The sequence below is a fragment of the Penicillium angulare genome (assembly GCF_028827245.1).
Source record: "Penicillium angulare strain IBT 27051 chromosome Unknown utg000005l_segment0_segment0, whole genome shotgun sequence".
Classification (NCBI taxonomy): domain Eukaryota; kingdom Fungi; phylum Ascomycota; class Eurotiomycetes; order Eurotiales; family Aspergillaceae; genus Penicillium; species Penicillium angulare.
In genome coordinates this window covers 3,115,364-3,141,227 of record NW_026623164.1, presented here as the reverse complement: position 1 = coordinate 3,141,227, position 25,864 = coordinate 3,115,364, and the positions used below count along the sequence as shown (strand labels likewise).

Here is a 25,864-nt window from a genome sequence, read left to right as displayed (position 1 = left end):
TCGGGGATGTCATTTCAGTGACGGTAAATCGAGGCCCCCAGGCACGGGTTATGATTGGCTAGCGGCAACGACGCAGATTACAGTATGGACCTGTCGATCGGGAAGTTGGAATGGGACGAGTCCACTGCTTTGGTGCAGGCCGATCGGTAGAATGTAGGATTCTTGGTCTCGCTAATTAGGTTTTTAGACATAGTTGACTTAATCTAATTTTTCATTTTCTCCCTCGTCCATTCGCGTAATTCTCAACATCTACTAGTATAAAACGGTATAGCATACGTAAGTAATCGCTCGGGGTTATAGTTAGTTACTGTCGCACAGCTGCAACAACTAATCACACCTGCCAAAACATGACCTATACTATTTACACATGTAGGTGGTAGTAAATATATATCAAGAATAGAATTGTATATTATTTCTTATCTACAAGGTCCGTTCAAAATCCACCCATCGTTGCTGGCGTAAAGGATCCAATTGTTTCAGTTCTGAGAGCCAGCTCAGAATTTGGTCACGATCCTCTGGCAACAAGCTACCAGTGACTTTTGACACTAAGACAGTAGTCTCAATCAGGGCTTGGTAGATGTACTTGCAGTCTTCAGCCCCGTCCAGTATCTCTTGAATGTTTTCAATCTCTTGACGGAGATATTGAAGTCGTTCTGACGTGGTTAGGTTCGGAGCCATTGTCCGGTCCGCAGTATCCGGGTCAAAAACGCACAGCAGGTTTTGGTGATAAAACCATACCGATTGATCATAAGGATCAATCAAAGCTTGGTGGATGAGAGATAGTTCTGTAAATAATCAGATAAAGTTCAAGGCCGACAAATTGGAACGGTGACACTGACCGTCATCTAACATCGCCTGTCGCTCGTTATCACTAGCAGCTTGCTCGTCCAGTAGTCGTTGGATGAGCTTGGTGCGGTAATGCCATGCAGAAAAATTGGAGAGGTTAGCACCAATCATCTTCTTTGCATACTCGAATTCTTTTTTAGTCATTCCCATGGCGTCGTCGGCGCTTTGAAGCTGCTTCAGGGTTTCCACGATTAGGCCGCGATATCCCCATCCATGAAAATTGCGACCGTCCAATGTCAACATCTTGCCGACTAAAGCAAATTCTTCCTGCCAGAGTTGAAGGGCTTCGGTCAATGGAAGCAGCCGTCGAGCCTCATCCAATAGCCACAGCCGATAGTTCCAAATCCAGTAACATTTGGGAAAGCTCCGCAAAAGTGGGATAAGAAATATCAAGTCATTCTTGATGAGGTCGAGGATCGGTTGGGTCGTAGCCTTTTCAGCATCATCTTTAATCTCTGAGAACTGGTGTCTCATAGCCTGCCGACGGCAGTTCCAGATTGTATAGTATTCTGGATTTCGGTTTAGCAGGTCGGAGATCTTCTTCAATGTGTCGGTCGCATAATCATGGTTGGCCACCTGAGTTCAAAATTAGACCACTAGTTCATACCATTTGAAATGAATGATAACCATCATCATTGGAGTGCGGAAGCCGACCTTCTCTGACACTTGCCGTTCTAAGGATCTATAGTCTTCTATCTTCTGCAGCTCCTGCTGTCGTTCTTCGGGTGTCTTCTCCACTGGTTTGAATCGCCGAACGCCATGCTGTCCGATCGGTCAGACACCGTCAATGAAGAATTTGCGAACACGCAACTTACACTCGCCATAGTGATGAAATGTTACTTCTAGAATGTCGAGGGAAGAAATGGGGAAGCGCGAAGGAGTGCCACCGCCAGCCGATATCTGCGGGGATCACGTGGAGCCCGCCTGCCTCGAAACAAGTTGAACAACTTCAGTCTTTCAACTTTCTTCGTAACTAGACAACTTCGACAATATGGTGGCCTAGGATATGGCCTTCGCTACGCATTCTTTTGCATGGTGACTCACTTGCTACATCGACCCCAAACAATGATAGATTCACAATGTCACTCCTTCGAGGATGCCTCTTCTGAGGCCAATTACACTATGTCAATCAGATCTCGGTCTCACTCTGACTCCTTCAGTGAAAGTGGCTCAGTCAGACGAGTTCAGCTTCACCCTATCAATAAACCACTTCCTTCATCGGCCAATAGCTCTCACAAATTACAGTCCCTTCCAAAAACAAAGTCTCATGATGACATTCCGTCTTTGCAAGAAAATCGATCAGCATTTACGACATATCCCGAGCGAGGCCGTAGTAGATCCAGAAAACCATTAACCAGGGATCCGGTACGCAATAATTATCACAGCCCGATCTTTCCCGATCGTTTCATTCCCAAGCGTGATTTCGGCGATTCTCCATCCACGCCATATCGAGTCAACAAACACCCGCTTGAACTATCACCCCGAGAGCGTTTTTTGCGACGGCGGTTACCAGCAGATGATCCGTTTTTACCAACACCTCCTCGCACTCCAGCTTTCCCGGGTCAAAATGCCAAACCAACCCGGCTTCGACAAAGGCCACTCCAACGGCCTCGACTCGTCACCGACTTGGCGGTCATGGGAAGTAACCGTCCCAATGACTTTTTGCGGCAAGTGAGTTCTGGTACTGTGTGGGGTGTTGGTGGAGCATCGACCATGTTTGGGCAATCTTCAGCTGCCACTATAACCGGTGGCCAGAATCTCAGCGAAAGAAACAATACCGCTCCAACCTTTGTGGCTAAGTTTCTTCCTAAAAATACCAAGGCTGGTCAACAAAGCAAACACGAATCCAGAATTGCTCTTGCCTTAGATATTGACCCTGCCACCAGGCTTCTTGACACCTGCCGGAGTTATACTGAAACAAGTCCTCGCCCCTCGCTAATTGACCACGAGCGCTTTGAACCATTTGTTTGGAAGGACAATGCGTGGAAAAAAGGTGAAAGGGAGCATTGTAAGTGCTATTATGCTCACAATCGGCTTTTAGGACTCCGTTATTCTTTTTCATGTTGTTTTATCATGTTTTGTGGTGGGGTCGTTGGATAACGAGGTCGAACAGAACCCAATCTATATACTATCTAAAGACTGACATTTAGGTTGAGTTAGTGTTTGCTGTGAGCCTTCTCGGCGTCTACTAACTCAATCTTGCTAGGGCCAACTGTGACTACTCGGCGAGAGATTGTCCCTCCCAAGCCTTTCCGGATATTGGATGCTCCGTATATGCGAGACGACTTCTACTGTTCCACTCTGGCTTATTCTTTTACCTCCGGTGTGTTAGCCGTCGGTTTGGCACAGTCTGTTTATCTCTGGTCGGAAGGTTACATTGTGGACCGACCACCGTTTGGTGATGTTCATCCGTCAAATTATGTGACCTCTCTTTCTTTTTCTTCAGAGAATGGTGGGCGAAGTATACTTGCTGTGGGGCGTCAGTCTGGACAATTGTCCCTTTGGAGCGTACATGAGAGCAAGGTACGCTTTGAAATTAGTCACCCAAACAGTATATCGTGTGTCTCCTTCAAGCCGAAAACATCACGAAGGCCATCGGAGGGATTTGCAAATACAGACACGGATGTGGAAGAGCTTGTCGCTGGTGATGAAATGGGGAATATTTGGTACTACTCAGTTGAATGGCCAGAGATTCACAATGACTGGAGTTGGACAGGTTCCATGACACTACTTGCCAAAATATCCGCTCACACCCAGCAGGTCTGTGGTTTGGCTTGGTCTCCCGACGACCATTTTCTTGCTTCTGGTGGAAACGACAACGTGTGTATGCTTTTTGAACTGCACGATATATTACCCTCACAACGACTAGAACACGCATCCATGTCCAGTACCTCCTCAAGTACGCCCTTGATCCCAAATGTTCGCGCTTTGCCAACTCCCACATCGAGCACCAGTTCAAGGCGCACGATAAATAGACGACAAATTGTCGGTCATTTACTACCGTCCTGGGTTCATTCTTCTCCATTGGAAGCGTCTTCTGTGGCTCCACTCCTAAGTCGGACGGGGTGCCTCATCTCAGGCACTGAAAAAACAATTTTTGTCCCATCCACCCGTCGAAAACACCGCCTTGCGCATGCAGCAGCAGTCAAGGCGATTGCATTTGCCCCTTGGCAACCATCACTACTCGCAACTGGCGGAGGTTCAAATGATAGAGCTATCCACTTCTTCCACACTCGGACTGGTGTATGTCTAGCAACTATAAATGTTTTCGCCCAGGTAACCAGTTTGATCTGGAGCCAAACCAGACGCGAAATCGCCGCAACGTTCGGGTATGCTCAGCCAGAGCACCCATTCCGGATTGCGATTTTTGCCTGGCCCAGCTGTGCACAAATTGCCGTCATTCCCTGGGGTCCTCAAGGGGCCAGTTGGGATGGCCAAGATCAAGACATCAATTATGATTGTGGACGAGCATTGTGGGCTGTTAGCTACCCAGGAAGACCGCCTTGCCCTCTTAACATCAGTCTGGACGATCCCGATATTCCAAGCGAAAGGGAATCATCATTCCCTCCGCCTAGCAGTCCCGGAGCTACTGAACGGGGAAACGATTCTGGTGGACGTAGGCAGGGCCCACGCGCCATCCGTCCCAAAGAGAAAGAAGGCGGCATGTGGTGTACACGAACAATGGATGAAGGATGCATTATTGTGGCGTCCAGTGACCAAACCGTCAAATTCCATGAAGTATGGACTGGTCGACGCAAAAGCACTGGCTCGGCCTGTGGACTATTGGGATGGAGCGATATCCTGGAGGGTATGGAAGGCATCGAGAAATCCGGCAGTGAAGTCATTCGCTAAGACACGCTTTGGTTATTTTTATCCGTCGGTCGTATTCTTAACGTCGGACTGAGAACTGTCGCAGCAAATCATTTTATTATTTCTCCTCGTCTGCTTCTTGTTATTTCTATGATTGCGCCACAGTCCAATTTGTGGGTTTCTGTGCATCCGATTCATTGCTTAGCGTCAATAGAATGTCGATCGCTCCCCACACCTCTTCAGCTCCCTAGGCATTGTGTAGTAGAGATCGTCAACAAAATCGGGTATTCATCGCTTATTTATCTTATTCTCCCCAACAAGTTCTGTTTTACAACGTGAATCTCTTCCATATACCAATTTCCACTTGAATTCCAATTCAAATTCTCCAACATGCACCTCAAAAACTTAGCCCTTCTCTCTTTCCTCTCTACACTTGCAGCTGCAAGTACTCTGAACGTCACAGTCCTCGGCGCAGAAAACAACGTATCGACCCTCGAATGCTGGGCTTTGAAGCCCGGCTTCGATACCTCAACCGAATCTGGCACAGCAGGCTCCAAGTCGCTCAATCTTGGACCCCTTGATGGAAAGAATGCAGGCAACTCTACCTATTCAATAATCCCCGGTCACTTTGATGGTGGAAGACATAATGCGCCAGCAAATCAGTATGTGTATCCTCTATTTATTTTTATAGCTTCTCTGTTTCAACATACATATTCTTGCGCATTTACGTCCATGGGTGGTTTTGGGAGCTGTGTTGGCATCCATATACTGCATAAGGATGCTACATATTATCTAGTACTTACCCAACCACCCCACTCACAATTGCAAATGCAATCTCATGACAGTGAATCCAGTTCGGCAATTTGTGATTCCAGAAGACAACTAACGAGTCATTTGAAATAGATGGGTGGTTTTCCTCTCGGGATTAGCCCACATTACTCTTCCTAACTCCACAGCCGAAGCCTGGGTTACCGGCGGCAAGCATGGGGCCATTCTGGCTTTGGATACGGTTGATGTGAGTGGATGGGGGCATATAACTCGGTACCCCTCAAACGAGACGACTGTTGTGTTTGAGATTCCATTGGGCGAGGAAGGTGTTCCTGGTCATAAGGTTTTGTACCAAGGAGCTTGCCAGGGAGCTGAATTGTCTGATTAAATGCCATGTGCAATGTTATACTTTCTGAATAGATGTCTCGGTTTCTCTTCGTATGTTTACGAGATTAACCTGGCTGAGAGAACTTGAAAAGAAGTACCTAGTGCATTGGCAAGAGGATCTAATGGTGTGACAAGGGAGCCAAGATTGGAGCTAGTACGCTTAGTTATAAGATAAAAAGGTTGAAAGTTCAACAGTATACGATAATAAATTGCAATGCAGACATCGATGCATCTGATATAAAGTTCTTTTATGGCCCATAAACAAAATAACACAAAAGAAAAGAAAAGAAAAGAAAAGACAAGAGAAGAGAAACAAGAAAGCGATCTTATCTTTTCACGCACAGATTCATACAAGACACATCAAAATCCATGGTCTATCAACAGTAAAAACTTTAGATTCATTTCTTTCCACCCTTCCCCTTCTTGCCAGCCGTCTTGCTCTTTTTAGGAGGGGGAGCTTGCGCCATAGCATCATCCGACTCTTCATCTTCGGTATCGGCAACGAAATCTGCCAGCGAGCCCTGGCTCACATCATCTGAGTCAATCTCTACGTCCTCCTCCTCGGATTCCTCTGCATCAGAAGACCCAGCAGACTCCTCGGCCTCGATGTCCAGAATGCCTTCGTCATCGTCTTCCTCGTCATCGCCCTCGCTGTCATCCTCGTCATCCTCTGACTCGCCTCCAACACCATTCATCATTGACTCATCTTCATCAAATGCCTGTTCACGAATGGACTTGCGGGGCTTAGTCTCGGCTTCAGCTTCGCTGTCGGAATCTTCCTGACCCTCAACATAGATGACGTTCTCCTCATCTTCACTGTCCATGCCATCGCCGCCACCATGGATGTCTCGGCGCAGACCAAGTTGAGCCTCAAGCATATCAAGCTTACCCTTCAGCAAAAGGAGGGATGAAAGGCTGGAGGACCGTTGGTCCATGACCTTATAAAGAGTAGACATGCGCTTCAGTAACTCAGGGTGTCCGGCAAGGGCACCACCGTGGGCAACACAGACCCATTGCACCCAGGCGAGAAGGTGGCCATAGCGACCGGGGCGAGAAGACAGGCGCTCAGCAAGCTTCTGGAGTAAGGTAGCAGCAAGAGAGGACTCAAGACGTTGGATGGTAGTACGGATGATAGAGATATCGGTAGTGTGGAAACAAGACTCGAGCATGCCGTTGTCATTTGTCTTGAGGGATTGAGTGAGGACAGTAGATAACGAGACGCCGGTAGGAATCTGTTGGACAGCGGCGGTAGGCTTGCCGGGGACAAGGGTGCCAAGGTTAAGGTCATCATCCAACTCGGCCTCAACATCAACTTCGCCGCCAGCTTTAGCGCGCAGAAGCTCGCCGAAGGAAGGCTCCACGCCGTCGTCTTCTTCTTCTTCCTCCTCCTCGTCATCTGATTCTGCGCTCTGCATCTCAACGTCTTCATCAGCTGGGGTAGTCGCTTTCTTGGAGGACTTGGCCTTCTTTTCGGTCACTGTTGGCTTAACGGTATCTTCGACGTCGGAGTCCTCATCGCCAGACACAGAAACAGCATCCTGGGTATCGTTCATCTCGACATCGTCATCGACAATGTTGCCGGACTCCACAACAGCGTGGGACTCGTCAACCCGGCTTTCATCAGCCTTCTTGGCACCATTTGATGACGCAGATGCGATTGCTGAGCTGGATTTGGTTTTTGTGACTGCCTTGGTTCCAGCAAATGCAAGCTCCTCGGTATCCTCGTTGAAGCACTTGACCCGCTCAAAAACGGGGATAACACCACCCTCAGCGTAAGCGACCACAATATCCTGGCCTTGGAAGGAAGTGGATACAACAGGAACACATGCGCTTGAAGACTCGCCGCGGAGAACCTTGAGGGAAGCATTAGCTTTCTGCGTCATCTGCTTGCGATTGGCCTTGGCGCTGCCAGACTGCGCACTTTGTGGTTGGGCAAAAGGCTTTGTGAAAAATTCAACTGTGCCATCCTCCGTGACTGCGGCGAGGACCTGCTTCTCCGGTGTTGCGGAGTTCAAGGAAACCGAGGAAACATCCTGCTCCGCCACAAGGTTTCGCACCAACTTTTGGCTTGATGCATCGAAAACATTAATGAATCGCTCTCCATCGCATGCGAGAAATGAGCTTGTGCCAGCAGGCTCGGTGGAAGATGTGACGACACTGTAGATCTGGTTACGCATAGCTGGGAAGTTGACAGGCTCGTCCTCGGAGTTCTCTACATTTATTAAGACAGGGGTCTGTGAGGCGCAAATAACAGATTGGTCGGAGGCGACAGGGCGGGATAGAGCTGAAAAGATAGAGGACGAAGGGAGGTGAATTGTCCTAAGAGAAAGGGAAACCGTCTGGTTAGCATTTCCATGACCCATATCATGTGTTGAGCAATTTTTTGACATACTTTAAGCTCTTTCCAGTGCGCAAATCCCACTGCACGAGCTTGTTATCACCACCAATACTCCAGGCCTCTTGGCCAGGCTGCCCAGCGGTAAACTTGAAGTCCTTGATACCCTTCTCATGCACGCCAGACAAAGTACCAATGATCTTGTCCTCCGATGGAGAGTACATCCGGATATCCGAAGTGCTGGTGCCGAATGCAACAACAAGCTCTCCCTCGAGTCCATCAACGCTGCCATTTACATCGGACCCACGCTTGCGCTTCTTCTTCGACAGGTCGCGGTTCTTTCCTTGGCCATTATAGTATCCCCAGTCCAATGAAGTGACGATCTCCTTCGGTCCCAGGGCGTGCTCGCACTGCAGTCGGCCGGTATTCGTATCGTGAATGCGGAGATGCTGCGCATCAAGGCCCTGGATGACCGAGGCGAAGAGGGCCAATTGGTACTCAGACGGGGAAAACGCAGCTCGAAGAATCGACGATTTACTGCCAGATTGTGAGAGGCCTGCGGCTGGTGATGCGGCCGAGCCGACCTTAGTGGTCGAACGAGATGTCTTCTTTCCCATTTTTTCGAGGTTTTTTTTTCGTCTTTCTTGTGTCGGTTTTTCGATGCCCGTTTGTGCTGGATTTTGAAATGCTGAATAAATATAATGATCTTATAGCGCCCTCAACAACGAGATGCCCGATAAAATACTTGTCATAAACCCTAGGGAGCGAGGATTGGGGGCTCTGGGGCTCTGGTAGTCTCGTAGTCGATGCGGAAAGGAAAAAAATGTTCTGTAGACTCCCGGACCAGGCGCTAAGCCTGATAGGGATTAGTGTGAACAAGGTCGTTATCTAATCGGCGCGGGAGCTGGGCGGTGAGCTGTGGAATAGCCTCATTTACATAGATCAGCCTCGCATCTTTGCCTAGTTTATGAGGATAGAGGAACCTTGAAACGGATCTGGAGATTCACCAGATATATATGTAGTATTGAGTACATATTGGTTTTAACTACACTCAGAGCACTTACCGTGAACATCTAACCGGAAAGCATGTAAATGAAACCATTTGGAAGTCTGGTGTTCTCTTTTTATTTTTTATTTTTTATTTTGAACAAGACTCGTCAGTATCGTGATCATGCGGGTCTATATTTCAAAGCAGTCGTAAAAATTTCTTTTTCCAGGAATATCGTGGGCAATCTGTTTCATGAAGATACGGGGAGATCAGGCATCACAACCTGGTATGTAATGTGAGTCATGGATCTACCAGGCTGGATCTTGGCATTCCAGGAGCCTGGTGGTTTTTAAGTAGAGATGTAATGCAATGTCCCTAGGATAACACGTATCTGCGGATGAATATATACTAACTATAGGGAGAATACGGAGAATACCTCCATGTTGAATCAAAGAATTATATAGTTCGGAATGGGTCCAATATGGCATAACTAGCCACATGTGACAGAACATCTGCCTAATCGGTAAGGGCCCAGCTGTAGGCTCGTCGATTGGCTGTGTAGCCAATCACAAGCCACCTGGGCACTTTTCGCGACCTTCCCCCTTTCTTTATTGGACAAAGGGGGACCATGACAGCGAGGGGGTTTCATGCACAAGAAGAGCTAATGTAAGTAAAACATTCAGGCGGGAATCTATCAATGAAATCATTCCAAGACCGACCAGCATCATTAGCAGAAACAAAAACACACACACACGCGACAATCTGGACACGACCCGCTCCGCTGTATACATCTCTCCGTACGGAGTACAGCATGTCCATATCCGCTCTGCCAAGTATGGATCACGTGCATGACGTCTGGATTGGACTCGTCACCGCACTAGACTGCTTTCAGTCATAACCCTAGGGTTCGCAACACAAGGCATGGATCAATCCCTCTCTGGTATGAACAGGACTATCCCTCGCAGATATGTGATCATGATGAAATGAAAGTGAGACGAATGAATAACTGTTAGTCTGACCCTATCTAGGGTTTTCTTTATACTTTCCCTTTTTCCTTCATAAAGGTATCTTTATTCTTATCTTCCATGTTACGGATTTGACGGAGTCAATGATGAAATGAAAATTTTTCAGTAACCATACAGACGCGTAGCCAATCACAAAGACCCATTCAGGGGCCGCATCGGGCCAGGGCCAATGAAAAGGGGGCAGGCCAAGTCGAATTCGGCCTAGCGTGGCTGGTGGAACTCCCAGGAGAGGAGAGCAAGGCGGCCGTCTGTACTTAAGGATTCTGGCATCCCCTCCGCTCGATTTTCTGCTTCCGTCCTGGACTAACTCTGCTACTGACCGCCCTGTATCCTTGGTCACCTGTCCTCTCTTGCCTCCCTTTTCTGCCACCCATATAAACACTAAACCAACGCGTCAACGCGTGACCTGCTCCTTTTGGGAATTTCCCTTCTTTTTTTATTTTCTCTTTTTATCTAGCTTTCTGCCCATTTCTGCCCATTTGAATTTCCCCATAATTTTTCTTTTCCTTTCTTTCTTTCTCTTTTTCCCCTTTTGAATTTATTGTCTTGCCTTCTGGCCCTTTGACCCACTCTTTCCCCGAAGGTCTTACACCTCAGGCATCAGCTGATATTCCACCGCATTTCGATACCTTTCTCTCACCTTTCTTACTTCTACCGCCCACGTGATCGATACACCGCTTTCTTGGCGCTATAAATTTCTCATCTCCGATCGCATTCTCCACTTCTCTTATCCCCCGGTATCTCTCCTTATCACCTTGCGCTTTTTCGTCGCGTGTCTCTATTCCCCAATCTCCGCGCCCATCTCTCACCTCGTCGCGGTGTGATTGCGCGCGGAAGTGTACACAGTCCTCTACTTCTGAGAAATCCGTGCGCACGGAGCTCTACCAATCAATCTACCGTCCGTGACATCACCATAAGAGTCTTGCACCCCAACTCACTTGCAAAGCAATCCTCATGGCGACCCCGCCCCCCGAGGCTACTCCTGTGCTGAAGGAGGAGAAGCCCCAGCTTCCTCCATCTCCCACTGGAGCTTCCGCCCCCGACGTGCCCACCAGGTAAGAGCCTTCTGTGCAATTCCCCGTCGATGTATGCATCCGGCATTGAGCGCTGACTTGATCGCGTCACCTCCAGTGCCACCTCAGATATCAAAATGGAAGGCACAGATACTCCTATCGACAAGAGCCTACCCGCGGTAAATGGCAATGGCCATAATCCTGACGCGCCTGCCACCAACGGTACCAGCAACACCGCATCACCTCCAAAGTCACCCGTGACTGCAGCCATTACGGAAACCGCACCTGCGCCAGCTCAAGAGACTACTCCGACCGCAATCGCTGTGGCTGACCAGAAACCTTCCGACCAAGCCACGCTGGCCTCAACAGCAGCCCCAGCTTCGGAAACACCCACTGTACACACGACTACAGAGGAGAAAGCTCCTGCTCCCACTGAACCATCCCCCGTTCCCGCATCTGATCCTCCTGTTGGATCTGCTAGAAGCCCGGACGAAGATATGATGCAGCTCGATGGCCCGAGCGACGCGGCCCCGGCCGCGCCTTTGAAAACCGAACTTCCTCACCATCCCAATACTGAGTCGGCTACACCATCTCTCCCACCTCTTCAAACTGATCATGAAATGAAAGATGCCCCGCAGGTTGCGCCACCCTCGCCCTCCAAGCTCTCTCGTGAGCGTGAACCAGATTATGCAGAGGAGCCTGCTGCAAAACGCACCAAGGTGGGCGGTGAGAATGGTGCACCAGTTGAACTCAAGCACAAAGGATTGCCTACTCCCACCATTGACACTTCGAGTCCGAACACTGCATCTCGACAGTCAGCTGTCACTAAGATACAGCACAAGTTCCTCACTAAGTGTATAGCCTCCTTAAAGCGCATGCATGATTCACGCTTCTACCGTGAGCCCGTGGATCCTATCAAACTGAACATTCCAAACTACCTTCAGGTCATTACCCGACCTATGGATCTAGGTACAATCGAGAGAAGACTGAAGGCCAACGAATACTCATCAGCACAGGAATTGAGTGATGACTTTGCCCTGATGGTTCAAAATTCTTTGACTTTCAATGGCCCTGATCACCTAGTTGCCCAAGAAGGTCAAAAACTTAAGGCCACCTTTAATAAACAGATGATCAACCTCCCGAAACCCGAAGAGGTTGAAGAAAAGAAGCCGAAGAAGTTGACGGAGAAAACCTCCGCTGCTCGCCGAGAGCCTCGCACCTCGTTGCCTAGTCAACCTGTGAAAGCAGCGTCTCCCAAGAGCGCCAGCGCTAGCACTACGTTCGCACTGGGCCCTGAGGGCTTGCCCACTATTCGCCGGGATTCGTTCAACCCTGACGGACGCCCCAAACGGTCTATTCACCCTCCTAAACGCGATTTGCCTTATTCCACCAAACCTAAAAAGAAGAAATACATGTGGCAACTGCGATTCTGTCAGGAGGTCCTTGACGAAATGCACAAGGCCAAGCATGCCCTTATCGCTACCGCCTTTTACTACCCAGTGGATCCTGTCGCGCTTAATATCCCCACCTATCACAACGTCATCAAAAAGCCAATGGACCTGTCAACCGCGCAGGGCAAGCTCAAAACAGGCCAGTACGAGAACGCAGAGGAGTTCGCGGGCGATATCCGTCTCATGCTCAAAAACTGCTTCAAATTTAATCTCCCAGGCGACCCAACTTATGCGGCTGGTCAAGCACTTCAGGATCTTTTCGAAAGCAAATGGAAAGAGCTGGATTCATATGTGAATAAGCATGAGCCACACCAGGAACATCACACCGAATCCTCGGAAGACGATAGCGAGGAGGATGCGGAAGAAAGCGATGGGGAGGATAATGAGAAACTCTCGCTACTTCAAAAACAGATTGCAGAGATGTCCCGCCAGGTTGAAATGATTCAGAAGAAGAAGAAGACCCCACCCGCCACGAAGAAGTCTGCCAAGGCGAAGCCGGGCAAAAAGGATAAGAAGAGTAGCAGTGGCAGTAAGAAAGACAAGAAGAGCGGCGGTAGCAGCAGCAAGTCCTCCAAGAAGCAGAACCGCTTCGTGACCTATCACGAAAAACAGATAATATCCAACGGGATCAGTAGTCTTCCTGACAAGAAGATGCATGAGGCCCTTGGAATTATTCAAAGCAACGTTCCTTCTCTAAAGGTATGTTCTGACATGTCATTCTTGCTTCTATCCTCTTTGGACAACGTATGGACAACTTACTAATCATTATTCACTATCGCAGGGCACTCAAGAAGCTGAAATCGAACTCGACATCGATGAGCTCCCCGATAACGTTTTGTTGATGCTGCTTGAATTTGTCAAGAAGAACGTACCACACGTCATGGATGATGAGGAAACTTCTCCCGCCCCTAACTATGCTGCTCCAAAGCCGAAAAAGAACAAGCCTATGAGCAGTGCTGAGCAAGAGGCTCAAATCAATACACTCCAGAGCAACCTCTCCCGCTTTGAGAGTGGAGGTGCGCCCATGCCATCAGTTGAGCACAATGAGTCCAGTGAGGAGGAGTCGGATGACGACTCGGAGGAAAGTGAGGAGGAGTAGATGCTTTGTGAATCCACTGTTGCTGTCTCTTGAATACAAGAGATGGCTTGCTTTGAATTGCGTTCCTAGCGTCGATTTATTTCTCTTTGCTTTCGCCTGCTGATCGTTTGCCGACTGCAGTTATCTCCTCTTCTCATCCCATCCAAGCATCCCATCCAAGCATCCCATTCTTGGAGTTTCTGCAGTTATTTCCACGCAACCTTCTTCCTCTTACTTAATTGCAACGAGGCTCTGGATATTGTACATATTTTACTCTTTATCTTTCATCTCTCCACTTTCGAGTGCCCTCGGATTCAGCACCCCGCAGTCCTGGCAATACAGGATTTTAATCGTGAAATTTTTCTCTCTTCTTTTTTTTTCTCCTTTTTTTCCGCTCTCGCCTTGGGGTCGGAATTTGCTTGAGGTTTTCCCTGCTCCCACTTTTTTTTTTACACACTGAGCGTCTTTTTTATGATTTCCTCCATCCACTCGGGAGGATTTATGCTTCTCGACTGAGATGAGATGAGGAAGAATGGTGGATGGAGCTGAAGCGAGCAGCTTCGCCTGTACGATAACGAAAGAAATGCGGAAATGCCAAAACCTTAATCAAACGTTCTTTTCCTCTCTTCTCGAGCCTCATGTAAATGTTGGGGCTGTATTAAACTATAGTTTCAATAAAGGGTTGATGTAAGACATGCAAGACGTATATGAACACTGCCTGTAGAGCTGCTAACTAGCTTTTTTTGTAATATATGGTTGGCCTAAATAGCAACTATCCTTTGGCGGTGAACCTCTCTTCCTCCCACTCCACCATGATCCCTCCCTGCGACCCCTCCATTCTTGAACATAACCCCCAATTTAAACGCCTTTATGAAAATCTCACGGCCAATCTCCTCAATCCCGATGGCTCAGCCCGTACCAATCCCGACTCCGCCTACGAGGCCGTTGTGGAGGTTCGTTGCGACGCGCCTGATAGCTGAATCTGGAATGCCAATTATCTAACTATTACCAGGATCTGAAACAATGCCAAATAAAAGGCTCCAGAAAGAGAATCATAAGTCAGACTCTTAGACAGCTAGCATTCGCTGGGGACACCGAACTCCGCGATGATGTACGTATCACCTTTCTCGTATCTGCAATTCAGTCAGGGGATCCTCTAGCTAATATCAAAACTAATACCGTTACTACAGTACCACGACAACCTTGCCATAATATCTATTTATCTTGACACTCCCTGCGCGGCGATTGATTCGGATACTCCTACCTCTGACAACCCCGATACTAGACAGGGAAATGGGCTGGGACAAGGGCCCAAACAGAGCGACGCTCTCGCGCTCCTCTCCCAGGAATTCGAAAGCTTCTATTCACACATACCGACATTTATTCTCCAATTCTCCAATATACTCTCCACAGCGATTCGGGACCTGCGCAATATAGCAACAATACCCACCGATCCAACGACCGCATCCGCAGAACCGGAATCAACAACATCACGAACGAGATCCGGTCCTGTCCGCTCCACTTCAGACCACTATTCCCGAGCTAAAGCGAGAGACCGTCGTGTCAGGACCTCGATGGCACCCGCTCCCCTTCTATCATCACAACTTCGGGGCCGTGTGCACGCTCTGCGTCGTGCCCAGATATCTGATTTGCCTTCCGCGCGACGCCAGATGGCCGTGACCGCAGCGGAGGTCCTAGCTATACGATCGCAAGTTCTGGAGAGAACAGTTCTCATCCTAGAGCGGGTGAAACACGGGGCGTTAGCAAGGGCAACTAAGGCGAAAGCGGAACATTTAGCGGTTGTTGCCCAGGGCGTGGAGGGGAATCTGGAGTAAGTACCGATTCCCACTATAGATACATACATATTATAGCCACTTTATCGTCCATTTCCACTTCTTTCCTCTCTGGAACTGTGACATTTGGGGCTTGGCTTCCCCGGGAAATACAATTGCTAATGTGTCGATAGAGTGACGAAGCTGGAAATCGCTGCTACTTTATACACACCTGAGACCTTGTCTGCACTTACGCGGTACACCCAGCATCTCCATGAGGTGCGAGGTCGACTTGATGAGCGACGTGAAATTGCCATTGAAGAGTTGAAAAGATATGGTGATGTTGAAGGCGTGGAGTCGAAGTCTGGAGGTGTAGATCAGAGTACTGGTTTTGGGGGTGGTACTTTGGCAGAGATCGCACGGAGATATGGCGTTCTGGCAAAGGAAATCGAAGATGTAAAGATAGAGATTGCCAGATTGGGAGAGTAGATGATGGGTACGATACTGTATTCGATTCTCTATGCGTGGTCAGTCCCGCTCTGGATCGTCTTCTGTCGGTAACATGGAGATGCTCTTCCAACTCCGTATACTCCATTTCTGTCCCTGTATTTCCAAGATTTCAACCTCGCGAGAGCTTCGATTCCAAGCTACATTCCAAGATTATACAATCATTCCAAGCAGGTCAAAGGTATAATTTCTTGGAATTGCTTTAGCTAGTGGGAGTGGACATTAATTAATGCATGGGTGCAAGGACGAGACGACGTTTCTGTGAGTTGGCTCTGGAAGTATTTGTCGAAAATAACTCAATATTTGAACGTGCTTTCACGGCTTCTTATAACCGATTTACCTGCCCTGTCACTCATCTCGCCTTCGTACTCCTTCAACACATCCTTCCAGTCCTGTTCGGCTCTACTTTGCGCAAGCGTCTCAGCAAGAACAATAGCATCCTTTATGGCCATATTCCCACCTTCGCCGCGGACTACTAATATTCAGCATTTCTCATCTCAGACGGACAGAAGCGTACAGGTTTATACTTACATGGTACCATCGGGTGGATTGCATCTCCTAGCAATGTAATCTGTCCTCTAGGAAGAGTAGGAGGCACCATATCGCGCATCTGCAAAGGAGGAAGCAGTATTCCTTCAACAGTCGTTGCACGAAATGGCTCTATGTATTCCTCATCGAGTCCATGGAGGTTATCCATCACAAACTTATGCAGTTCGCTCTGGGAGGCAATATCGGTCCAGTACGGGGTATTTTTGGCATTCTCATCGGACCTATGCAGTTTTGGGTCAGTCATTTTTGTTCCAATCCTCAACCCGACTCTCTGAATAAAGTGTATTGCCCACCATCCAAACATCCAATAGAAATTTGCGGTCTTTAAATCAGCAGACACGCTTTTCAGGCCGATAAATAGCCTTCGTGTATCTGTGAAGCCAACGGAAAAGCTTGTAGCAAACTTGAGCCATCGTTGATATTGCTCAGGCGTGGCCTCGACCTGTCCTACAACGATACCAATTGGAAGACGCTCTGGCTCATTATCGTTTTCCAGCAACTGACGCCTGACTATATCACTCTTGTTAGCCCATTCTCAAAGGCGGGAATGCATAACAAAGAACCAAGTATATAATTGTTGGATACGTACCACGACTAGAAATTCCATCTGCGCCAACTAAAAGGCTTCCCCGAGCCTCAGTACCATCTTCAAACTGTACAGTCACACCATCTGAAAGTTCTTCGTATCCCGTGAACCTTTTCCCCCATTCGACAGGTACGTCTTGCAGAAGCCAGTCGCGAAGCTTTGCCCTCTCAACTCGCGCAAAGGGTTGATCAGTGCCTTCTCCAAATCGAAATAATTTTTTGCGTGCGCCATTTTCAAAGGAGTAAATTACGCCTTCAGAACGCAAGCCGAGGGGTGCTTCTGGAGTCATGGCGCGAAGCCCAGCCTCGTCGTCACGCAGAGATGAGCAGATATCAGCCATTAGCCATGGGTGTAGAGAGATTGCCCAGCCTTGCTCACGTACACCATGCTGAATTTCACGCTCAAAAATGCGGAATGGAATTCGCTTTTTATGCAGAGCTTGTGCGAGTGCAAGGCCACCGAGCCCTGCACCGACGATCAGGATTGGTTCTGAAGGCATGAGAAGGCAGGGGATACAGCTTGTTTCACAAATTTTGGCGCGACGATAAACTTCTTTCTTTTCTTTATTTGGAAGATGCCGGTATTTAGGTAAAAGAGCAGATTAAGATGCCCTTTGTGAATTATGGCAGAAGCCAACATTTATAGTTCGGGTGAATATGTCGGCAGCAAAAAGTATACGAATGGCCGAGGCCGAGAAGCCGAGCGAAACTAAAACAACACCTAAAATATTCATGTAACGCCCCCTTGGTCGGGACCTTGAGAGACGATTGCCCGAAGCTAAGGGATCCTTGACGACAAGTCCAATGGAGTATCGATTATCGGCAAGTTGAACATAGAGACCGAGAATTTTGCTGCTCGTTGCGCATTTCACATGAGACTACGGTGTCTGGGCCTTGGAGTGGGGTTGATATCAAAATATCGCAAGCCTATCTGACTATTTTTCAGATAGGAAAGATAGTAGCTCTCTCTAGGCTACTCTTTTCCAGGTCTCAGTTAAAAGTTGGGAAGCCTACGTGTTGCCATTCCTTCCGCTCCTTCTGCTCCTTCTGCCCCAAAGACTCGGCCTTTCGGTATTTCGGCCTTGTAAAGTTGCGATTGATCAAGCTTGATCCAAGCTTGATCCTAGCTGAGCCCCCAGGAAGCATCAGGTGCCAAAATAGATCATTGCGAGATACGAGAAAAGGATGCTCGCTTTTCCAGATTGAACACTGTTTCTTTACGCTGTTCGTTGCATGGATCATTTTGCAGTTGCAACGCTGAATCTTCAGAACTACGATGGAAGAGCCACGAATTCTTGTGAGACTACATACGGGGTGGGACATTCACTTGTACCGATCGTTTATCTTTGAGAGTATCTTCGAGTCGTATAGGAGACGATGATGTCGAGCGCTACTTGCTACTACACAAAAAACAACTGGGCCATGTATCTCCAGATGTCTATAACTATACATATGGACAGTATGCATTAGGTAAGGTAGATCGTCGCTCTTATAGTTAGGGCCAGGCTGGGTTCATGGTTTCCACGGTTAAGCTAGTGCAAAAACCTACGGATACAAGATAAAAAGACAAAAAAGAAATGCGCCGGGCGTGAATCGAACACGCGACCTATCGCTTGAGGATGAAGATATCTAGATCTTCAGGCGAGTATCATCCCACTAGACCACCAGCGCTGGTGACATATTAGACCATGCGAGCGTTACACTATGAATCCACCAATAAGTGTTTCTGCCCAGTTTGATCTCGTATCTACCGCTTCTTTAAGCCTCTCGTCATTTTTATTTTGGCTCCTGAAATCTAAGGATATAATTCGGAAGCTCAAGTAGCTATAGAAATACGTTTTCTGGCCTTCGAAGGCTTATAACCCTGGAACCTTGAAAAGTTTGGAAATCATGCACTTCAAATTGTTTCCAAGGTTGCGTATGCAGCTGCTGCGTACTATATTTGATAGTTGAGACATATATGTCCGCCATAAATTATTATGATTTAGTACAACTAGAACATTACTTCCTAGTAGATGCATTAGCCCTACCTACTTGTAGATTACCATGTTCTCAGTGTATTTATTTCAATGCTAATTAGCCCCTGAAAGCTCATGTACCACCCACTCTCCAAACAGCCCGAGGCTCTTTCCTGGAATCCCCAATACCTTGAAAGTTTGAGTCTAATTGGCCTCGGCTTGCGGGCAACAACCGAACTAAACCCAAATAGGCACTCCTAGTTGATAAGAGTCACCTGACTATCCCCGCCAAAAATTTATCCGCCACACCAGAATACAATATTTTTGTTCCAGATTTGTCTCCGGTACTGTTAGGTCTTCAAGTTTCACACTGCACAGGTCACCTTCCGTAACGAAAAAGAATATTTCTCATTAAACATGGCAGACGACTCGCTATCTATCTACGATGAGATCGAAATCGAGGATATGACCTTCGACCCCGCCATGCAGATATACCACTTTCCTTGCCCATGTGGCGACCGCTTCGAAATCGCCATCGATGATCTTCGCGATGGAGAGGATATTGGTGTCTGTCCGAGCTGTAGTCTGATGATTCGAGTTATTTTTGATCAGGTGCGTATGGCACGGTGGAAGCTCAATCTGCGATTTCCTTGCGCATTCCCGCCTTGATTTCCAAGTATGCCCTTGGTCTTATTTTTTTGACATGCTAACGGCTATGCTATTTAGGCTGATCTACCAAAGGCCGAAGACCCATCCGCCAGCGCAGTCGCGGTGCAGGCGTAAGGAATGATTACCTGCTTAAGGGAAACGGACACGGACCCTTGATTTACTGTCCTCCACATCTACAAAACCAAGCGCAACGAGAGTTGAACACTTGGCCCCTTCATATTCGATATCATTCAAGTCTATGGAAAGGATATCCTATCCCAAGGACACCGACCGGGCCTTCGCCTTGAAGAATGACACGCTGGGTTTGAAAGAGAGCTGTGATGGACTACTTTTCATACCAGCTGGGCCTTCGGCCCTGAAGTCAAAGAGCGGGTAATTTGCTTCACCGGCACTCTGGATACAGATCAGGTTTTCGAGCGCTCTTTTTCATTGCGGAAAGCACCGTGTACTTCCTCCACAACCAGTGCACAACCAGTGGTTCACCAAGTGCATACATCGACCAGAAATTCCGACCATATTGAGAGAATATGCTGGCTACATGATTCCTAGCAGGGAGATTTCGCTCGAAACACCCAGCGGAGGGAATCAAGTGCTAGATTGAAAGAGCAATCCAGCGACAATCGACACCTTCAACCATGAACCTATCGGGAATTCAAAGAAAGATCTTACTCAATTCAATTCAATTCAATTCACGCCCATAACATATCCAGAGCCTGCAATGTTCGTATCGCAAGTAAAATATACTCGAACAATCATTCCATACCGATCCATATACGTAGTAAAACAAAGCCACAGAACCTTCTAATTCCCTAGACAAAGAAGTCATCTACTGATCAAGCAGAACCCCGTAGATATCTCTCGGCAGCTTCACGCTCAACTCCGAATTCAACAGCTCCGTCAAATTACTTCCATCACGCAGGTAGACCCACTGGCCGTGTGCAAACTCGCGAGTGTCTTGCTTCTCATCCATGCGGTCGCCCTCCAAGATCCAGTCATATCGCTTTGGTCCAGAGATAGGTGAGCTGAGCCATATTTGTTTGTTGGGAGGTTGCTTGTTGAGGACAAAGGTTCCTAGTGCTGGGACGGTAATATTGAGCACACCAGCCTGCATTAAATTGGAGTTAGTATGTAATACCATGGTTATGCGGAGCCCGTAGCTGGAAACGAAGCTTCGGAATAAAAAATAAAAGAGAATATTTATTCCAGGGAAGAGAGTTTGAATAGAGCATAAACTTACGCTGTACTCGGCCTCGATATCTGAGCCCTCTTCTTGCGTCTTCTCCAGCTCTTGGATCAACACATTGAAGTAATGCTCAGAGTAATCATAGTACTCCTCCGGTGTCAGATCGGATGGCTCAGTAACGTGTGCAGCTCCACCAGCATGGGGCTGAGTCTTTGGTGGGTTTGGGTCTTCCGAGTCAGGCTGTAGGCCCTTAGCTCTGGCCGCGGAAGCGTGAAGGGACCGGCGTGGAACCGGGGAGCTTTGGTGGACTGCAGCTCCCGCTACTCGGAATTGGGGAGATGTGACAGTAGTGAACCGGGGAGTGGACCGTGAAGAAAGACGGAGCAGACGGGGCGCACTCCGGGAAAGCATTTTGGAATTGTTTAGAGATCGAAAGCTGAAGATTTTGTGAGGCTTGCAACCGGAAAAGTGAGGAGACAGAACTGCGGAGATAATACATCATCGGCTTTTGCCCAAAGGTGACCGCCTTCCTATTAAAGACAAATGATATATAGTTACAACATAGCAGTGATGAGTAATTGTTTATTCTTGATCTACAATTTGAGGATTAAGCCTGGAAGGAAGCTTTCAAGATAGCATTTAGATGCTAGAAATTTAATACATATGATGGACTTTTGTAGAACTGGATCGCACAAAAAAGTCAAACTCGCATACAAATCACGCCGAAGCCTTTCTTACAATAGGGCTTAAGACTGTCCATTTTGGGGGGAGAAGAGGCGAACAATCAACAGTCATGAATTATTTTGAAGTAACTAGAGCGACAGTGGAAATTAGTGTATGCCTAGAGTATGTACAGTATGTGATGTTTGTGTCGATCTTCTAAGTTACATTACGTAGTGAGATTGACCAATTTGGTACAGAACCCGAGCCCCCACCAAAGCTACTCGATGCCAAGCTCCATGTCGCGATTTAAGGATGGCTTAATTCGATGATTTATAATAATTTTATATGGTTAGAAAAAGCCACAAAATATGAATGAGAGGTAAATCCGGTACCTTGATAGAGAGCCTGATAGATTGGGCGGAAATCCTTTGAAGTGGCTGAATTATTTCACGGGCATACGAGGTATTCCGGATGAGGCGTCGCTCCCGTAGAATCCGTAGCGACCGTTAACTCCGGACAGAGCCCTAAGGATGTGTACACATATATTTGTATGGATTTGTATATACAGATAAATAATTATATATAGACTGGGCAGTTACTTATTATAATTTAAATCATAGCCTCAATCAACATAAATATCTTAAAGAACACGTGATTCGGACAATTCCATACTTACCTACCACGATCAAAATGGTCAAAACGCTTCCTTTCGGTACTATCGAGGTCCCATCGCCAGGATTCGGCGCAATGGGCTTGAACTTCGGTTTTGGCAACGACTTGACTCTTGAGCAAGCCGAGCCAGTATTGCTGAAAGCGATCGAGCTCGGATGCACGTTCTGGGATACCGCAGTGAGTCAAGATGTACCTCTATCTATGTATATCTGATAGTCTAACAGGACACCACAGGTGGCCTACAAAGCTGGTCTGAACGAAAAACTCCTGGGAGACTTCATCAGAAAGCACAATGTGCGCGATAAGGTCTTCGGTATGTGTCAATCTCGCAAACTTGTACAAAATATCCATTCTCCAAACTAACTACTCATAGTCGCCTCGAAGTGCGGCTTCGATGCCTTTGGTAATTGGGCTCTCACCAATTCAGCTTCGCATATCAAGGAGTATATTGAGGGTACCATCGAGAGACTGGGGTTTGCTCCTGATCTATACTATCTTCATCGAATTGATCCTAGTATGTTTAAGGTTATGAAGATAGGGCTATAAAAACCCCATAGACTGACCTTGATACTAGACACACCCCTCGAGGAATCGATTCCCGCTTTGGATGAAATTCGCAAGGCAGGAAAGACTAAATATATTGGTCTTTCAGAGTGCTCTGCCGCGACACTTCGCAAGGCCAATTCTAGTAAGTCTCCTACATACACCCACCCACGTACTGGCTTAGATGATGGCTAACAGTCCATAGTTGCCAAGGTCGATGCAATCCAGGCAGAATATTCTGCATTTGAGACCATGCACGAACGAAACGGGCTGATAGAAACAGCCAAAGATCTGGGAGTGGCATTCGTCGCTTATGGTCCTCTTGGCCATGGCTGGCTTGTTGATGATTTCAACTATAATTCGCCTGATGACTTTGCGCCCGATGATGCTCGCCGAAAATGTTAGTAGCGCGTCCCCTTAAAATGATAGTAACTCCAACTGACATATGATTTTATCAAAGCTCCTAAATTCCAAGGAGAAAACTTCTACAAGAATAAGTTGATCGTCGAGGAGATTAAGAAGCTTGCTTCACGCAAGGGATGTACTACCAGCCAGATCGCACTCGCCTGGGTCGCTGCCCAGGGAATGATTGCTATTCCAGGAACCACTAAGCCGACACGCCTCGAGTCGAACTGGGATTCGCGTAACATTGATCTTACGGAGGACGAGAAGTTGGAGATGCGCAGTATCATTGATTCTATTAAGCCTCATGGTGACCGATATGTCCCTGCCCAAGAGGCTATGGCGGGACGGTAATTGTGTCAATTACTATCCTTTCAGTCCAAACCTTTATGGTGACAAACAAAGCTTTGAGTGAGAAGTGATATGTGATAGAAATATCTAGCTAGTGCGTTTTGAATCGAAGTTAACATTATGTCTGTATGACGAAAATTTGGGGCAGGTATCTCGAGACCTACAGTCCATACATAGGGTGTCTCCAAGCTTCAAAAAATTACCTCCTGCATAGTGACGCATCTATACATATGGCAGAAATGTTTTTCAGGGAAATTTTCGTCATTCTTCAGATCAAGTGGCGAGTTCGGTTGAATCTATCCCCACCATGACGCTTCCGCTTGCAGATCTATTCATCCCCGCATTAATAGACTAGGCGAGCTCCTCGGCTTTCCTGGAAAGTAACAAAGTCTAGACCGAAATTAACTCGCCGTGTAGGCTCAATATGTTTGCTTGATCAGTACGGTACATGTTCGTGTGACAATATTTCATGTGGGGACGGGTTGCGATCTACTACCACATAGTACAAATTAGATGCAAGGCTTAATTCACTACCATTATTGTAAGTACTAACGTTGAAAAAAAGGGTCGTCATAAGTTCCACTTATTCACTTCGACAATTTCATTAATTATAAAATGGCTCGGGAGTAAAATCTCCTATATCTGGTCTAAAAATCTTTCGCGTCACATATCAGTTTCCGATTTTCAATATGCTGGTCATCATCGATTCATGCTGTGACCAGACTCGCGAAACGCGCATAATCTTAACAGAACTTACTAACGATAATGTTTCTGCGAGTGGTAATGTGAGTTGTTTAACAGAGTTAATAATTGAATTTGGATAGGGTCTAACGTGATTTAGACAATTGTTGAAAATCTAAGTGCGTTGAATTCCCTAATCAACACAAAATACGAGAGTCAATCGTATACCGAGTTAGAGCAAATCAACCTTGTCGTGAGCTTCGAGACAGTTAGTCATACACCCACGGCTATAATTATTGCGTCGCCATATACTGATGTACCATCTAATAAACTGTAGTTCGCAGATCTATTTACTGGTCTACTTTCCACCGCCGAGAGCAAAGATGACATTCTTGTTTCAGAAGGGCTGAAGGACCCTATCTGCTCGGGGTTCCAGGGTCTAGGAACATCAATCCAGGGCTTTTCCACAAACCTGGAAAACGATATTACTATATATCCCAAGGAAATAAGGAGGATAAATGCGCACGCTGCTGGTTTGCTAGAGGAGCATCTGAAAGTCCACGGTAACTTGGGGGAGGCCATGGTGGCAAAAATCGACGAGTGATTAGTATGCGTACTTTAGACGGGTATAAACTATTGCTTGCCCTCTCAAGATTTGTTTTGTATGATACATCTATCTTGCTACATTTTGCTTTGTCCCCTCCCTCCCTATTATATTAGTATTAAAATACGCATTAATCATGATTGTCATTTCGATTATAAAATACCATGTGACAAATGTCATCTTATAACTTTGGAAACAAAGCCTCTGGATTTTCCCTTTTGGGTCTTAGTTAGTGTGCCCGTTCACTTATGAAATCAAGCCGTATCTAACGTGAACCACGGTCGGGCGAGCGGCCCCATCAAAATTCAAAAAACCATCAATTTTCAATAAATATTAAAACAACAAAAACAATAAAGTATTGACTATTTAACACGTGTAGGGCATTTAATATAAGTATGGCCTTTAATTCCACATCCAGAACATGTTATCTGCCGACGTATTGTAGGCATAGAAGGTAAAGCTGGCTCAGCTTCTGTTTCTGTAGGCATCTCTGGCAAAGATATATCTTTGCATTTAGTCTTATCTATAACCACAATATCATCTTTCACCACCTTCTAAACCTCCAAATAAGCCTTTTTTACCAATAAATTGATGTTTAATAACCTTCTTTTTTAGTTGTTTTTTGTTGGTAGCTTCCAATTGGCTACAACGATCTTGGAGAAAAAGATGGTGATGGACGATTTTAATAGTCATATCATATGTCTTCTCAATCTTTCGTTTAACCGGTGAAGATATAATTGAAGATGATGATTCTAGACCTTTTTTGATCGAATATTGCGATTTGGTGAATTTTGACAGAGTCCAAAGAGTATTGGGGTCGCCGTCGCTGCCGGACGATACTGGTCGTTGATCAAAGACCTCAAAAGCAAGAAGACTATCCAGCTCCACATTTAGCTTTCCTAAGACCTTATTAGGGTCAAATGGGACTAAACCAGTAGCTAAGAAGCTATTTTGAATATTGGAAGTCTCAAAAGCGTCATTTCTTGCATGTGCAATCAATTGAAGGATGTCTTCTTTTTCAATA

General features: G+C 46.9%; 11 protein-coding genes across 11 annotated transcripts; 7 read left to right on the top strand and 4 right to left on the bottom strand.

Annotated features, from left to right (window-relative positions):
- Positions 1 to 420: 420 nt before the first annotated feature.
- Positions 421 to 1,670, bottom strand: N7478_008519 (Rab geranylgeranyltransferase BET4; the record flags this gene model as incomplete). The annotated part of the gene is made up of 4 exons (XM_056924733.1): positions 421 to 785; positions 840 to 1,422; positions 1,501 to 1,608; positions 1,662 to 1,670. 4 exons carry the CDS (start codon positions 1,668 to 1,670, stop codon positions 421 to 423), a joined length of 1,065 nt encoding a protein of 354 aa, XP_056777459.1.
- A 241-nt stretch (positions 1,671 to 1,911) lies between these two features.
- N7478_008518 (uncharacterized protein) lies at positions 1,912 to 4,698 on the top strand (the record flags this gene model as incomplete). The annotated part of the gene is made up of 2 exons (XM_056924732.1): positions 1,912 to 2,854; positions 3,053 to 4,698. The coding sequence occupies 2 exons, from the start codon at positions 1,912 to 1,914 to the stop codon at positions 4,696 to 4,698; spliced, it is 2,589 nt and encodes an 862-aa protein (XP_056777458.1).
- Positions 4,699 to 5,046: 348 nt separating this feature from the next.
- On the top strand, positions 5,047 to 5,812 carry N7478_008517 (uncharacterized protein; the record flags this gene model as incomplete). The annotated part of the gene is made up of 2 exons (XM_056924731.1): positions 5,047 to 5,318; positions 5,560 to 5,812. 2 exons carry the CDS (start codon positions 5,047 to 5,049, stop codon positions 5,810 to 5,812), a joined length of 525 nt encoding a protein of 174 aa, XP_056777457.1.
- Positions 5,813 to 6,209: 397 nt separating this feature from the next.
- Positions 6,210 to 8,763, bottom strand: N7478_008516 (WD40 repeat domain-containing protein; the record flags this gene model as incomplete). Its single annotated transcript, XM_056924730.1, has 2 exons — positions 6,210 to 8,130; positions 8,204 to 8,763. The coding sequence occupies 2 exons, from the start codon at positions 8,761 to 8,763 to the stop codon at positions 6,210 to 6,212; spliced, it is 2,481 nt and encodes an 826-aa protein (XP_056777456.1).
- Positions 8,764 to 11,113: 2,350 nt separating this feature from the next.
- On the top strand, positions 11,114 to 13,722 carry N7478_008515 (putative transcription regulator BDF1; the record flags this gene model as incomplete). Its single annotated transcript, XM_056924729.1, has 3 exons — positions 11,114 to 11,214; positions 11,291 to 13,322; positions 13,405 to 13,722. The coding sequence occupies 3 exons, from the start codon at positions 11,114 to 11,116 to the stop codon at positions 13,720 to 13,722; spliced, it is 2,451 nt and encodes an 816-aa protein (XP_056777455.1).
- A 791-nt stretch (positions 13,723 to 14,513) lies between these two features.
- N7478_008514 (uncharacterized protein) lies at positions 14,514 to 15,962 on the top strand (the record flags this gene model as incomplete). Its single annotated transcript, XM_056924728.1, has 4 exons — positions 14,514 to 14,654; positions 14,714 to 14,812; positions 14,892 to 15,532; positions 15,668 to 15,962. The coding sequence occupies 4 exons, from the start codon at positions 14,514 to 14,516 to the stop codon at positions 15,960 to 15,962; spliced, it is 1,176 nt and encodes a 391-aa protein (XP_056777454.1).
- A 39-nt stretch (positions 15,963 to 16,001) lies between these two features.
- Positions 16,002 to 17,614, bottom strand: N7478_008513 (FAD-dependent oxidoreductase; the record flags this gene model as incomplete). The annotated part of the gene is made up of 4 exons (XM_056924727.1): positions 16,002 to 16,120; positions 16,321 to 16,452; positions 16,512 to 17,039; positions 17,119 to 17,614. The coding sequence occupies 4 exons, from the start codon at positions 17,612 to 17,614 to the stop codon at positions 16,002 to 16,004; spliced, it is 1,275 nt and encodes a 424-aa protein (XP_056777453.1).
- Positions 17,615 to 19,489: 1,875 nt separating this feature from the next.
- dph3 (CSL family zinc fnger-containing protein) lies at positions 19,490 to 19,855 on the top strand (the record flags this gene model as incomplete). Its single annotated transcript, XM_056924726.1, has 2 exons — positions 19,490 to 19,684; positions 19,799 to 19,855. The coding sequence occupies 2 exons, from the start codon at positions 19,490 to 19,492 to the stop codon at positions 19,853 to 19,855; spliced, it is 252 nt and encodes an 83-aa protein (XP_056777452.1).
- A 712-nt stretch (positions 19,856 to 20,567) lies between these two features.
- On the bottom strand, positions 20,568 to 21,335 carry N7478_008511 (frataxin family protein; the record flags this gene model as incomplete). Its single annotated transcript, XM_056924725.1, has 2 exons — positions 20,568 to 20,846; positions 20,979 to 21,335. The coding sequence occupies 2 exons, from the start codon at positions 21,333 to 21,335 to the stop codon at positions 20,568 to 20,570; spliced, it is 636 nt and encodes a 211-aa protein (XP_056777451.1).
- A 942-nt stretch (positions 21,336 to 22,277) lies between these two features.
- Positions 22,278 to 23,558, top strand: N7478_008510 (NADP-dependent oxidoreductase domain-containing protein; the record flags this gene model as incomplete). The annotated part of the gene is made up of 6 exons (XM_056924724.1): positions 22,278 to 22,436; positions 22,494 to 22,572; positions 22,633 to 22,773; positions 22,834 to 22,947; positions 23,008 to 23,202; positions 23,263 to 23,558. 6 exons carry the CDS (start codon positions 22,278 to 22,280, stop codon positions 23,556 to 23,558), a joined length of 984 nt encoding a protein of 327 aa, XP_056777450.1.
- A 686-nt stretch (positions 23,559 to 24,244) lies between these two features.
- Positions 24,245 to 24,840, top strand: N7478_008509 (uncharacterized protein; the record flags this gene model as incomplete). Its single annotated transcript, XM_056924723.1, has 3 exons — positions 24,245 to 24,340; positions 24,397 to 24,504; positions 24,574 to 24,840. The coding sequence occupies 3 exons, from the start codon at positions 24,245 to 24,247 to the stop codon at positions 24,838 to 24,840; spliced, it is 471 nt and encodes a 156-aa protein (XP_056777449.1).
- Between the last annotated feature and the right edge of the window lie 1,024 nt (positions 24,841 to 25,864).